This window comes from Propithecus coquereli, unplaced genomic scaffold (genome assembly GCF_000956105.1).
Source record: "Propithecus coquereli isolate 6110/MARCELLA unplaced genomic scaffold, Pcoq_1.0 Scaffold103, whole genome shotgun sequence".
NCBI classification, from domain to species: domain Eukaryota; kingdom Metazoa; phylum Chordata; class Mammalia; order Primates; family Indriidae; genus Propithecus; species Propithecus coquereli.
Genome location: NW_012134192.1, coordinates 2,998,647 through 3,012,249, shown reverse-complemented (window position 1 = coordinate 3,012,249; position 13,603 = coordinate 2,998,647). Strand labels below are relative to the sequence as shown.

Sequence of the window (13,603 nt, the reverse complement as noted above, 5' to 3'; positions counted from 1 at the left end):
TTATTTTAATTATTCATGTTAACACTGATGCTACCTCTAATCTTCAACATTGCACAGTTTTCCCAATCACATCTTTATTTTCTAATCCGTATAGCATTATTTTCACATATTAAAAGACCAAATGAATAATATATTTATATCTGTTTTCAACGATAATTTACTAATTGTTTTTAGATGTGTAGTATTAATCTGTACACATTTCCATTTTCTTACCTTATAAGAAGGCTAGTTTGTTTAGTTTTTAACCTTATTTTTAAATACCTTCAATTTAGAATCAGGATTGAGGATCATCTGGGCTAAGTGAGCAATAGCCCCTGTGTCCACTACTGTCTGTGCTAACTCTGGAGAATGCTTTGAAATATCACTGAGGGCTGAAGCAGCAATCCTTTTCAAAGCAATTTCTGGCTCCTGGATACAGAGTACTAAAAGAGGAACAGCTCCCGCATCCACCACAGCTTGTGACAGTTCTGTGGGTCCAAGAAAAGTAATTAAGTGAGTATGGGTGACTGACCCTTGTGCAAGCCATTTTTCACCCTGACAGATACAGCAAAGAAAAAAGGGGAGGGTGTACTTCACTCTCCCGACATCTGCATTTCAAATCAGCCATCCTGGTTTCATAAACCATGTGGACCAATCCTGAGCTGAAAAGAACACAGGTCAATAGATGGACCTCCATTTACATGAACACATTTGAGGTAGATTAGGCTGAAATGGCTTGTTATTCTTTTTTTTTTTTTAAGAGAGTAAGCAGATGTCAGCTGTTTAAGCTCTGACAATTCTGCACTTCTCAATAGGCAAGCATTTTATGCATGGTTTACAATAACAGAGAAAATTAAAGTACCAAAAATTTACCAACCACACTAATTAGGCAGTATTTTGTGCTATTTACGTGAGTAAACATTAACATGAATCTTGTGCCAATAATGTTGATTTTTAAATTCCTTTCATCTTGTAAGTACTTTTAAAAGATTTTTTTAAAAACTTTATACAAAATAAAAAGCTGCATTTCATTGTATTAATACATATAAAAACACTTTCAAAATTGAGATCTACAATTGACCAATATTTTATATATAAATGCTAATGTTTAGATAAAGGAATAAATTTATCTTAACCATGTACATGATAGAAATCAAGTAAATATCTTTTAAATACACAAAACATGTTGATTTACTTGTATGTCCAAGAATAACAGCTATAAAATTAACACATTTTAAATAATAATGAGAGACGGGCAGGCAGACCCATATGATATATATGTAAAAAATATCTTTTGAGAAGTATATGCACCATACATAGTTACAAATTCTACTTTCACTGTGTTCATGGCCTCTCTTACTGAATCACATACACCCTTCACCCTTTTCTATAATCTCTTCTTTTCAATTTATGTTCTTGCTTTCCCAGATTTGTAGTACCTTAGCAATATATAAATGTCTTAATTGTCAAGCTAAGATACCTATTCAGCATATCACTTAGTCTTTTTTTAATTATAAAATATTAAGGGTGTACAAATATTTTTGGTTACATGGATCGCTTTTGTACTCGGTCTTTAATTTGAAGAAAATACACTTTAATTTTTCAAAATATTGGTAATGTCACTTTTTTCTAAAAGAAAATAATGTTAGCAAGTATAAGTTATTGTCTAATATTTGCTTTCCTTAAATTAACAAAATTATCTTAGAAGTCCCAATATTATATAAACCATTCATTCATTTTTTTTCCCATTAAACAAGTATTAATAGAAGGCTATTATGTACCAGGCTCATTCAACTCCGGTGCATGACACACTTCTGCAAATTAACACTATATTCATTAGCAAATATGTGTTTCAATTTTCAAAATCTGGTATGAAATAAGGTATACAATGGGAAGTTTATATGCAATCTCAAGAAGCAGAGGTAGATAAGAGGAGAACGGCTTTTTTAAAAAAGAAGACAATAGCAGCAACAGAGGAGTATCAAGCTAGCATTAAAACAAGTTCCTCAGAAGCAGTGTCTGGGATGCTACTGCAATAGTCTGAAGAACAGTAAGACAGCAGGTGAAACAGGTGATCACTGTTTCTCTGCCCCCACTCCACCTCCTCACCGACCCAAAGGAAATGGGGAGGAAACATAAAGTGTTGTATGTAATTTCTAATATACTCATATTTTCTGTTAATTATTAACATGTTACTTCAGAATTCAATTCAATCCAAATTATACAAGTGTCGTATGGTAACGACTTTATATGTACCTATTTAAGCCCGCCTAAAATATATACGTATTGAGCTGAACATTTTGTTTCAAGAGATTATAAGGATTAGTTCATCTATTCATGCATTTTCACTTTAATACAGTTTCTAAGAGTAAATAATATGCAGTAAACAACAGTTGTTTAAAAGTGCTATTAATAAAAACTCAAAGTTCTTTTGTAAAAGCATCTGTTATCTATAATTCCCATATATTTGATCTTTTCCTTGGATAATTGTTAGAGGGCCATCTCCTCCTTCCCCAGAATAATAATAAAACAAATTCTGTTCTTCTGACTTATTACCCAATGCCATCCTAAGTTGTTTTCTATTCCCTCCACAGTAGTGACAGTAAATGTGGGGAAGCCTGGGCATGGCACTGGAGAGAGATTTGCTGTGACGGTAATGAAGTTTCCAAGGACCTAAACTGGGCCTAGCAATTTTGTACTTGCAATTTCATATACTTTACATCTCCAGATGTATATGATCCTACAAAATCAGGATCTGCTCTTGAGTAGCACACATTGTTATTTAGAAATAATATTTAATATTAATAAGTGATACTAGCTTCATACATATATTAGCTATAAGGTAGTATATGTCCGGGTGAGAATAAAATAGGCCTAAATAATGTACACCGTACTATTAATATATACCACATACTACAGACTGTTTCATCTTGCCTCTATCATTACTCTTTTTTCTATGACATATCTTTCTCCTTTTTCCTATTATTGCTTCTTCTGGTGTATCTGCAACAGGTCACTGTTGGTGTCTACCCAACAGTCTGTGTCAGCTAGGGCATGGGCTCGTAAACCAATCCTAGCCAATGAGACCTAAATGGAAGTCAGCTAGAAGCAACTGTGAAAGGTTTTCCTCTGTAATAAACACATACACAGGAGAAAACACTGCCTCTTCTTTGTTGGATGTGGTCATGTTTGCAAATGACATCTGGAATTCCTACATCCATCTTGCAACTATAAGAGAAGAAATCACCAATATGCTGAGGATGACTGAGAACAAAAATGAAAAACATCTGGGTCCTCCATGACACTGTTCAGCTGCATAACCAACCCTGGAACTGCCCTGACTCTGAACTTTGCGTCATATGAAATAGAAAATGTGCTTATTGTTTAAGCCACTTGGAGTTGATATTCCATAACTTATGGTTAAAAACATCCTGATATAATTCTTTCCTCTCTTGTGCTTGGTGTATGTACATATTTTCTCTCTCCTTCATTTGAGTGAGTGTTCATTAAGTGCTTACTATGTGCTGTAAACTTGGCTAGATCTTAGGGAAGCAGAGTAGAGTCAAACATTGTTCTGTTCTAGAAGACCTTGTTCAGGGTGAAGATATGAACAGACCACTGCAAGTGCAGAGCAGAGCCAGGAGTCAAGTCTGCAGACTGTTCTGGGAAGATATATACAGGGCTGTTCTTTAAGGAAGTGCTTCCCAACTTACTTCCTTCTCTTTTCTTTTCTTCTATACTTTTCTACTCCAAAAAAAAGCAGTAGTAACCAACACACATACAAAATTCTGCATATCTAAAAATTACTTCCCATAGGAGAAATCTCACAGAGTTCATTTTTAAACTCATTTGGAAATGAGTTTTTAGTTGTTCAATTAATCATACTTATGAATTTAAAGATTGATATGCACAGACTTAGATGCTCATAAAAGGTTGACCAAAAAAGGCAGTGAGCCAAGAAATTTATCTTCAGTACCTAAAAATAACATTCCTTCATTTTAAATTTTAAGTGAATCTTCAAAATTAATTTTTTAAAAATATATCTTCTGTTATACAATAATCATGTGCCATAATCATACACTGTGAGCTAACACAGTGTATTAGCAAGTTCTAAAAGTTGGTGTAACTATGTTTAAAAACGCAAAGAGGGCCAGGAGCAGTGGCTCATGCCTGTAATCCTAGCACTTTGGGAGGCTGAGGCAGGAGGATCACTTGAGACCAGGAGTTCAAGACCAGCCTGAGCAAGAGCGAGACCCCATTGCTACAAAAAAATAGAAAAATTAGCTGGTCATGATGGTGCACGCCTGTAGTCTCAGCTACTTGGGAGGCTGAGTTAGGCGGATCGCTTGAGCCCAGGAATTTGAGGTTGCAGTGAGCTATGATGACACCACTATACTCTAGTCCAGAAGACAGAGCAAGACCCTATCTCAAAAAAAAAAGCAAAGAAAAGAGGCTACATGTTATACCAATATACTAACAGCATTTATACTGGGTTGATGGTACTATTGGTGATATATTTTTCTTTATTTGCCAAATTTTCTTCAATGTGTTTTTTTCCTTAAATAAAGAAATATACACATGCCTCTTGTCCATACATGTAACTACTCTTGGAGCTAACTGTACTAACATTACTAATACAAAGGAAAAAAATATATAAAATTTTTAGCTTGTTTTCATTATAACAGAGAGTTTCTTATTTAAAAAATGGTAAAATGTAAGTGCCCTTAAATAAAATATTAGAAAAAAATGTGCAATATAATTATCCTTCTTTGAAGAATTACTAATATATACTTTATACAGTATTCATTAACTTTTTCATACTTTCCCTGCTGCCTTAATTCATGCCCTTATTATATTTAAAATATTACATTTTTTAAATGTTGGGGGTTATTAATTTTAAACCATTTTTTGGATTGCAAATTGTCAGAGGGAATAAGATTATCTGATAGCACCTTCCTTATTCACAAATAATAATTAAAGCTGTTTATTATATACATATAAACAACAGAATGTACAGTCACCAAATTTGAGGGTCAGCTGTTTTCAATAAAGGAATATCTAGTTGTATTCGGTCTCATGAATAGTTCATTGTTGAGTGAAGGAACTGAGGCCACCTCCTCCCTGGGACTGTGACAAGGTGGCGGGGGGGAGTGTTATCATACTTCTCCACTTCTCTCAGTTTTTCCATAATTCTTTCCAATAACATTTATGAGGCTTATGTGCATATAATTTTTTGATTAATAATAACATGAAAATTTAAGGTGACAAGCCTTTGCTTTTCACACAGTTGCATTTTCTTAAGAATTTCACTCTATGCTATTCTTGGAACCTGGGTTTTGGGTTTATTGGGGTTTTTTCCTAACTAATAAAGGCTGAACTTGCATTAATCTCTCACTAACAGATATGAAATGTTACAACTTAAATGGATCAAAATCTTCAACTTAGAATAATCAAAAACCTCAGTACAACTTTAGGTTTCAGTGTAAAACAAAAAGAACATAAACAAAAAGGAGAATTTTTTAGATCACCAACATTCATAAAATTAGTGCTGCCTAGAGCCAGATGAACGGAACATTGGAAATGACTCTACATTGAGAGGAGGGGACGAGAGCAGACAGGAATGCGCATCAGCATAGCACTGGCATGGCCATTACCAGGTAAATCAGGCAAAAGTGATCTGGCTTTAATAGTGCCCACAATGGCCTCAACCTCTTTTCTAAATTATGTCATGGCCAGCTGTCTGTTTAGATCAGAAGTGGTAAACTCAAATACCCACAGAGCCCAAGCAAGTAACTAAAATAAGCCAAGCCAGAGGATGTAAGAAAAATAGGGAGTGAGGGAACAGTAGCAAATTGGAAAAGTCTAGGCCCCATCCGCAAGGGGCAGCAGTTACTTAGCTTCAGCCCAGTGTTGCCTTGTAGGAATATAGGCCTATTGTTGTTAAACCTTTTTTTTTTAATGTGAAATTGCCTGGTTTTTAAGTGTTGGCAACTTTTTTTTTTTTTAAGGACACTGAGACAACACAGTGCCAGCCAAATAAAACACATCCATCTGTGGCCCTGCTGCAGCCTGAACCACCATTTTACAACCTCAGGCTTAAATCTTACACCCTCTAAATCGACCTGTGGGGGGCTTTCTGGATTTGGAGTTGATGTTCCTTCTACTTTTAATTCTGAAGTCATGTTTGGGGTCAGAAGGGAAGAACCACTATAGTGATTACATAAGAAAATTCAAAGGAGAATTCTAAGAAATTGATGAAAACCTAAAAATTGGCTCAAGAAAAAGGATTAAACATATGATACTCAACTAATTTTTCAGCTCATAATAGAGATGTAGAAGGGAAGAATTTCAGCAAACTTAAGTGATCATGAGAAAAAATAAAAAGGACTCAAAATGAAGAGTTTCTCCAAAAAGAATAAAGGAAGGGGGGAAAAAAGGAAAAATACGTATCCAACACACTAATTCAAAAACTCCTTTGGAACTCCAATTTCTTTAAACTTTGTTGTTTTTAACTTATTTTTTTCAAACACTGCTTTTAATTCTGTTTCTAAGCTCTACAAAAGTTGTATTTTATTTGTTTCATTAGGAAATACAAGAAAGTCACAAATCAATCATTTCTTTGCACTTAGGTGGCCCTATTTATCAGTTTAAAGATGAGCTGGTTTTTGCATCTGGCCATAAAAATATATATCACTTCAAAACCTTTTTGAAATAAAGCAAATTTTAAAAAAAACTGCATTTTCGATTGGCTACCACTTATGATATTCATCTTATGTTAATAATAATCAGTCATCCCATTCAACCAAATTTTTCATGATAGGGTGAAATTATAATAAAAACAAATATGGTGCTGCAGTTGCCAAAGCTGGTTATTTACTGGCCACACTTCAGGATGATTCTAGTGACAGTACTTCCAAAGTAAAAGAAATTTGTTTAGTTTTCGGTCTAATCCAACTGTTTACAGCTACTGCTATGTAATAAATCACACCAAACTGAGCAGCTTTAAATAGCAAACATTTATCTCGTAGCTTCTGCAGGTCAGGAATCTGGGAGTGCCTTAGCTGCGTGGTCCAGGCTCAGGGCCTCTCACTAGACTACAATCAAGGTGTCAGCTGGGGCTGCAGTCACCCAGGAATTTGATGTTGAGCACACTCATCAGAGTGTTAGGAGGAGTCTTCAGTTCCTCAACAGGTGGGCCTCTACACAGGGTGCTGATGAGGCTTCCCCCAAAGTAAGGGATCCAAAAGAGAGGATCCATGACAAAGGCTTCAGTCTCTTATGATCTAAAGTCAGATTGGAAGTGGCTGGTAACTCATCACTTCTGTGATGTTTCACTGGTACAACGGGGGAGGGGACTGCCCAAGGATGTGAATAATAGGAGGCAGGCAGCATGGAGGCTGGCAACCACAAAGCCCTTTGTTCTTCACCAACACCTTTGAGAGAGGCAACATCCTTCCATAGGTAGAATGACTCATTATAGCTATAATTCTGAGCTGAGAGATTGACATCTCCGATTGCAGGTGGAAGTGAGGAAGTGAGATAAGCACGAAGAGGGAATTTGCATATTGTTATGAAAAAGTCTTGTATGTGATTTTTAGTTCTCCCCCCACCCCCAACAGATGTCATTTTTCCTACTCTCATCATTTCCACCCTGCTTCCCTCCACCCAATCTTCAGGGCCATTGGTTTAACCCTAACGCCTGGGTTGAGTGAGAGTTTAAGGATTTACATACATACATAGATTTGTTTTAAAGGTGAAATAATTCTGGCTCCTTTAAAAAGTCAAGTGAGTCAAGCCATCGATCTGGAGTTAATGGGGCTTTAGTAAGGACTTACAATCAGCTGGGATGAATGGAGAACTCTCGCAGGGGCCAAGTATGAAAAGCAGCTATAAAACATGGTAAGGAAAAGTCGAGAAGTGGAGATGACCAGAGAGGGACAAAGTGGGAAAAAATAAAGACTTTGGGATGGCCTTGGAAGACAATAGGTCAGGGAAATTTAAAGTCATTTTAACCCCCACCTCCACCACCAATTTAACACTTGACTTTTATTAATAACAGCTGCATAGAGTAAGGCAAAACTACAGAGAGGGTCTAGAGTGCACTTGTAACAAGGAAGATACACTAAAATAATAGGAATTACGTATTTACAAAATAATACTTTTTATGTCTAGAAGTTTTTCCCTTTGTTTTCCGCTTGCTTGATACAGCATTGTAACCACAGTTGTGGTTTCATTTTACCTACAGTTTTGCATTCTGCTTTAAAAAAAAAAAAACCGACATGGAAAATGCATATTTTGTTATTCAAACTTCAGTGGTATTCATTTTTTGCTCCAGCCTAGTCCTAGATAAGAAGTCACTGTCTTCAAGGGGCTCAGTGATGGAGAAGGCTGAACAGTAAAAAGCTATACGTACTCTAATGTAATTATCTACAGGAATAGGCAAGGGAGAAAGGAAACAGAAAAGGGAAACAAAAACAAAACATTGGGAGATTAAAACGTTCACATCATATTGTTATAAAAGTGGTCCCTGCTCAGCAGCTCTTGATGTAACTTTCCTTGAGTAGTTTCTTGAAGCCCCTTCACGGGCTGCTGTGTCTTTTATTCCTGAGGATGGAGCTAAGCCAAGGTTTTTAACAGTTGCCTAATATCCCACTGAGTAAATATGCCACAATTTATGTAACCAGTCTCCCACTTTAGGACATTTCATTAGTTTTTGGTTTGGCTTGATTTTATTATTTACTATTATATACCATAATGAACCTCTTTTGCATTCAGATTACATATGAGTTACCTATTGTTATGTAACAAATTACCCCAAACTTAGCCGCTTCAGACATCACTTTTTATCTCAGTTTCTGTGGGTATGGAATCCAGGAGCAGCTTAGTGGGGTGGTTTTGGTTTAGAGTCTCTCGTGAAATTGCTGTCAAATTGTCAGCTGGGGTTGCAGTCATCCAAAGGCCCAACTGGGGGAAGATTTGCTCCCAAGTTCACTCAGGAAGTTCAATTGTTGGGAACTTCCAGTTTTTTACCACGTGGACCTTTCCATAGGCTGCCTAAGTGTCCTTGTGACATGGTTAGATGGCTTCCCCTACAGCAAGTGATCTGAGAGAGACAGAGTGCCCAAGACAGAAGCTGTAATCTTTCATAACCTATTCTCAGAAAATGATATACCATGACTTCTGCTGGTCACACAGACCAGCCCTGGGGTAACGTGGGAGGGGACTAAACTGGGGTTTGAATACCAGAACACAGGGTCTGGGAGGCTGACTACCACAGTTTGAACACACATACATATATATTTCCCAAGTATACATACACACACAGACACACACACATCACACACACACACACACACACACACACACGTGAAATTACAGAGGGGAAGGGGGTTGGCATTTTTTTAGGTTCTTAATACTTTTAAATTAAACCACATGAAATTTCTGTTTTTTTGGTCAAAACCAATCAAATACAGGTAATTTCATATAGGTCAACCTAATACATACTGTAATATCTTCCAAAGGGATTGTATCAGTAGGCATCCCCATCAAAATGTATGAGATGAGACTGGCAATTTGGCCACATATCTTACATTGTAGCTCTTACATCAAGTAAGAAATTGCTGGAAGCTTTTTTTTTCTCCCTCACTGAATCCATCCCTCCCTCCCTCCCTTCCTTCCTTCCTCCTTCCCTCTCTCTTTCTTTCTTTCTTATTTCAAAAAATTTAGGGGTACAAGTGTTTTCTGCAACACCAATAAAAATTGCTAGAAGTTGGATCATCATTTACTTCTCACCAAATAGTATATTTAGTTCCATATTCCTTAATTTGCTGCAAACTAGAGTTTAGTTACACTGATTAATAAACATAAATATTACATAGGACTTTTTGAGATCACAGTATTATTAACACATCGTCTTTTAACAAATATCCGTAAAGCATAGACACAGTAATTCTAAGTAAGTGCTGGCCAATAGAAATGTGACCCATATAATATAATTTAAAATTTAAAAATTAGTCACATTTAAACAAGAAATAGCTGAAATTAATTCTAATATACTTTAATGCAATATATCTGAAAAATAATTTCAACATGCCATCAATTTTTAAAATGTAATTAGATATTTCACATTCTTTTTTTCATACTAAGCTTAGAATCTAGTATGCATTTTATACTTATAGCATGTCTCAATTCAGCTGCTAAATTTTCATCAGAAATTTTTGATCTGTACCTAGATTTCAAAAAGTTTACAGTTCACAAAGTAGACTCATACCCATGGTTGTTCCAATTGCATCTAACATTTTTCTAATAACTAAATTGAGTATCGATTTTTATTTAAATTAATTCAAAGTAAATAAAATTAAAAATTTAGCTCCTCAAACACACTAGCCACAGTTCAAGTGTGCCAGTCACATGTGACCACCATGTTGGTAAAACCGTAGTGTGAGATCAAAGGAGATATAAAGAAATGGCATATGGCTAGTTATGCACTATGATACAAATGGTTAAATAGCTACAGTTAATACCTTTTCAAAGTCAGAGGTTCTATCTTGAGTAAAATCCTTTGACGCAATTAACTTATTCTATACTTTTAGAGCAAGCTGGTTCATTTATCTAAAACCACAAATAAGAGCAAACTAGGACCAAAAAATTAACTGTGCAAAATTAGTCAGCTACCATGGTAATAATACAGCTCCTATTTTCCTGCAGACTATGGATTTAAAAATCTGTGGTAAGACAAGATGATGAACATGTCTTATTTCAAAGTGTAATTCTTATGCTAACCAAGTCCTGAGCTTTTGATAGCTAAACTCTCTTGTAGATGTTTATGAAATGCTCAATTGGAGTACTTACCAATTTCAGTCAAGTACATTATACTTAATATACTTCTAGAAATTCAAATGTAAACAAAAGTGTTTTTCCCTTCATTGTCTAAAAGGTGTTAGGCAGACTTATACACTAGTAAATGGAAAATAAATCAAGTTCAAGAAACAATTTTGTTCAAACTTAAGAAACACGTCATGATGCATTGTTCAAACTTGGTTTATTTCCAAACCACTAGTATATGAAATACCCTTCTCTTTACCCACTCAGCACACACACATTTAGTGACATTTCTCCCACAGGTATTTGCACAAAGCCAAAAACAAAGCCTTAAGGTAAAAGAATCTTAGGTACCATCAGGTAGAGGAGGTATTGTAGGGAGCGGAGAGCTGCACTGCCTGTGTCACTTCCTGCCATATTTCTATGCCCAAAGTCTGTTCAGTGATTATCTGGATGGAACAGAGTTCTTAAGCAGAAAGTAAAGATTTCCCTTTTTGCCACTGTACAACAACATAATTCATGAATCACCTTTCACTTAATCCACCTATAATCACCCAATGCATTATATATCCTTTTTAATTCAGTGTTGTACATTTGCGTCCAGTATTTGCCTGGCTGTCTGCATGACCTTCATGCTCATCTGTAACAATGTTTCTGCCTTAGATTGTAAAGTCTTAGAGGTGATATGTCAGCCAATTTAGTTTGCTTTATACAGTAAGAAAGATATGGTAACATACACATAAGTGCCTCAGATTCTTTTTGGTGACTACCATGATGATGATGTTGCTAAAGAAATTGATTGCTAGCCTCACATACAAAGTTAGAGGCTTGAGTCACTTAGGAATCTGAGGCTATATGACTATACTTTGTTGTTCCATATTCTAACTTCTAAAAAGTCAGGTCTATAAGAAAAGGAATAGTCACACATGTGGAAATCGGCCATCAGGGATTAAAAACAGAGGTATCTGGCAAGATTTCCAGATATTAAAAAGAGCTTAAAAAGAATGATGACATCTTATACATTTTCCTTTTTCTCACAGCATAAAATGGAAGGATCTCTGAAAAGTTTTGAGTAGTTGCCAAGTAGTTCCACCATAAATTGCTGTGTGACCAGAATAAATCCTTTAACCTCTCTACTTCAGTTTCCTCATGTGGAATATGACAAGTATATCAATAATTTAAAAGTTGTAGGATACCTAACCAAACATATTCCTTTTTGCAAGGCTTGACAACAGCCAAAGTTTACTCCCAAGAGACAGCATTTTTTTAGCTCCAAACATAAACACCTAAACCTCATTTTTGAGCCCACATATGGAAGACCATTCACACTAAACATTTGGATGGTTCCTCCTTCCTCACACTTCCAGCCAGGCCATTGTTCTCACTGAAGTTCCAAGGACTCTAATTGCTGCCACACTCTCCACAGAAGGTCATTGGAAGTGCTCTTCCACGTTGCTGGGGGCTACGGGCACAAGGCGGGAGGGAGGCTGCCAGGGGAAGCTGGGTCCGGAAGCTGCCTCCCTCCTCTGCCATCCTGAGGGAGGTTGGTGGCTACAGAATCCCACCAACCCTTCCATCTCACCCCTCAGGCTCCTCAGACACCCTTTCCTCCAAAAGCAAGACTATTCCTTGGAAACGGCGAGATATTTGACCTTAGTTAAGTAAATAAATATTTTAACAGAATAATTCTGTGAAGTGGGAAAGGGTAGCAAGAAGGAAGAAGAGAAACAACTAATCTGAGAAGAATCCTGCCTCAGCCCTCACTAAGGACCAGGAAAAATAGTAAAAAATAGTTTATCTGCAAACTAAGAGGTAAATATTATGTGTATTCAATACTCTGAAAATTTCATGTTACAATCTATAATATGTCCTTCTGACACATAAAAAACTGACTATACTCATGTAGTTTCCCATGATAACCAGCTTCTGATTTAAAATACTGCCTCAGTTTTCTCAAACAATTGAGGATTCAATCATAAAAATTTAATTACATGATTTGTACAAAGGAAGGGAAAAAAAAACCTGAAACACTGTCTCTGGTTGTCAGCCTCCAGTTCCCTCTGGTTGTCTGTAAAATGCTTCAAAATCTATACATAGAAGTACTTTCTAGAAATTGTATAAGGAAAAGTCAGATAATGCCCATTGGCTTCTCTCATCTTCTATTGTACACTTACAATTATATTTTTGTTTGGCATATACAAAACTGTTTCCATCTGTTGCCCTTAAAGGTATATTTTATTTCTTGTGTATCTGTTTAAGGTTTATATTTCTTAAACTGTCTAATCAAACATTTACCACTAATACTAAGATGAAAATACTGAATAAATGTTCTCCCATTAATCTCAATATATTCCACTTTTAGGAAGTCATTAAAAAAGAAATCAGGTTATTTGGTGATAAATCCTCTATTTTCACTGATATGGATGTGAATGATGACTTTTGTTGCTTACTAGACAACAATTCCCTTTCCTTCTGAGAAATCTATGCAGTAATCTCCTCTGGGAGCTTCTGGGTCCCAGGCCCCTAACTACTGTGAAATATTGAAATTACAGTGGGAATTCCATGTGGGAGTCAGATTATAGCAAGAAATTGGAATGGGATCCCTAAGACAGATCCTATTTATGAACTATAATCATTTTGCCCCAGACTCAACAAAGGGAGGGATAGAACTGTTATCTCCTGTTGTCTCAGGGCACGTGCCTGAGAGTGTATCTGTTCAGCTGGCCTTCAAAACTCTTTTGCACCACTCTTTGAGAAACTCATGTTACAATCTATAACATGTCCTTCTGATATGTAAAAAAAA

General features: G+C 36.1%; 1 protein-coding gene across 1 annotated transcript in view; it reads right to left on the bottom strand.

The window, feature by feature from the left end:
- SPAG6 (sperm associated antigen 6) overlaps positions 1 to 13,603 on the bottom strand; it is a 109,756-nt gene that overhangs the window by 55,299 nt on the left and 40,854 nt on the right. The window contains exon 5 of the mRNA XM_012644168.1: positions 262 to 467. Within this exon, the coding sequence (XP_012499622.1) occupies positions 262 to 467 (206 nt within the window). The remainder of the gene's footprint in view (positions 1 to 261; positions 468 to 13,603) is intronic.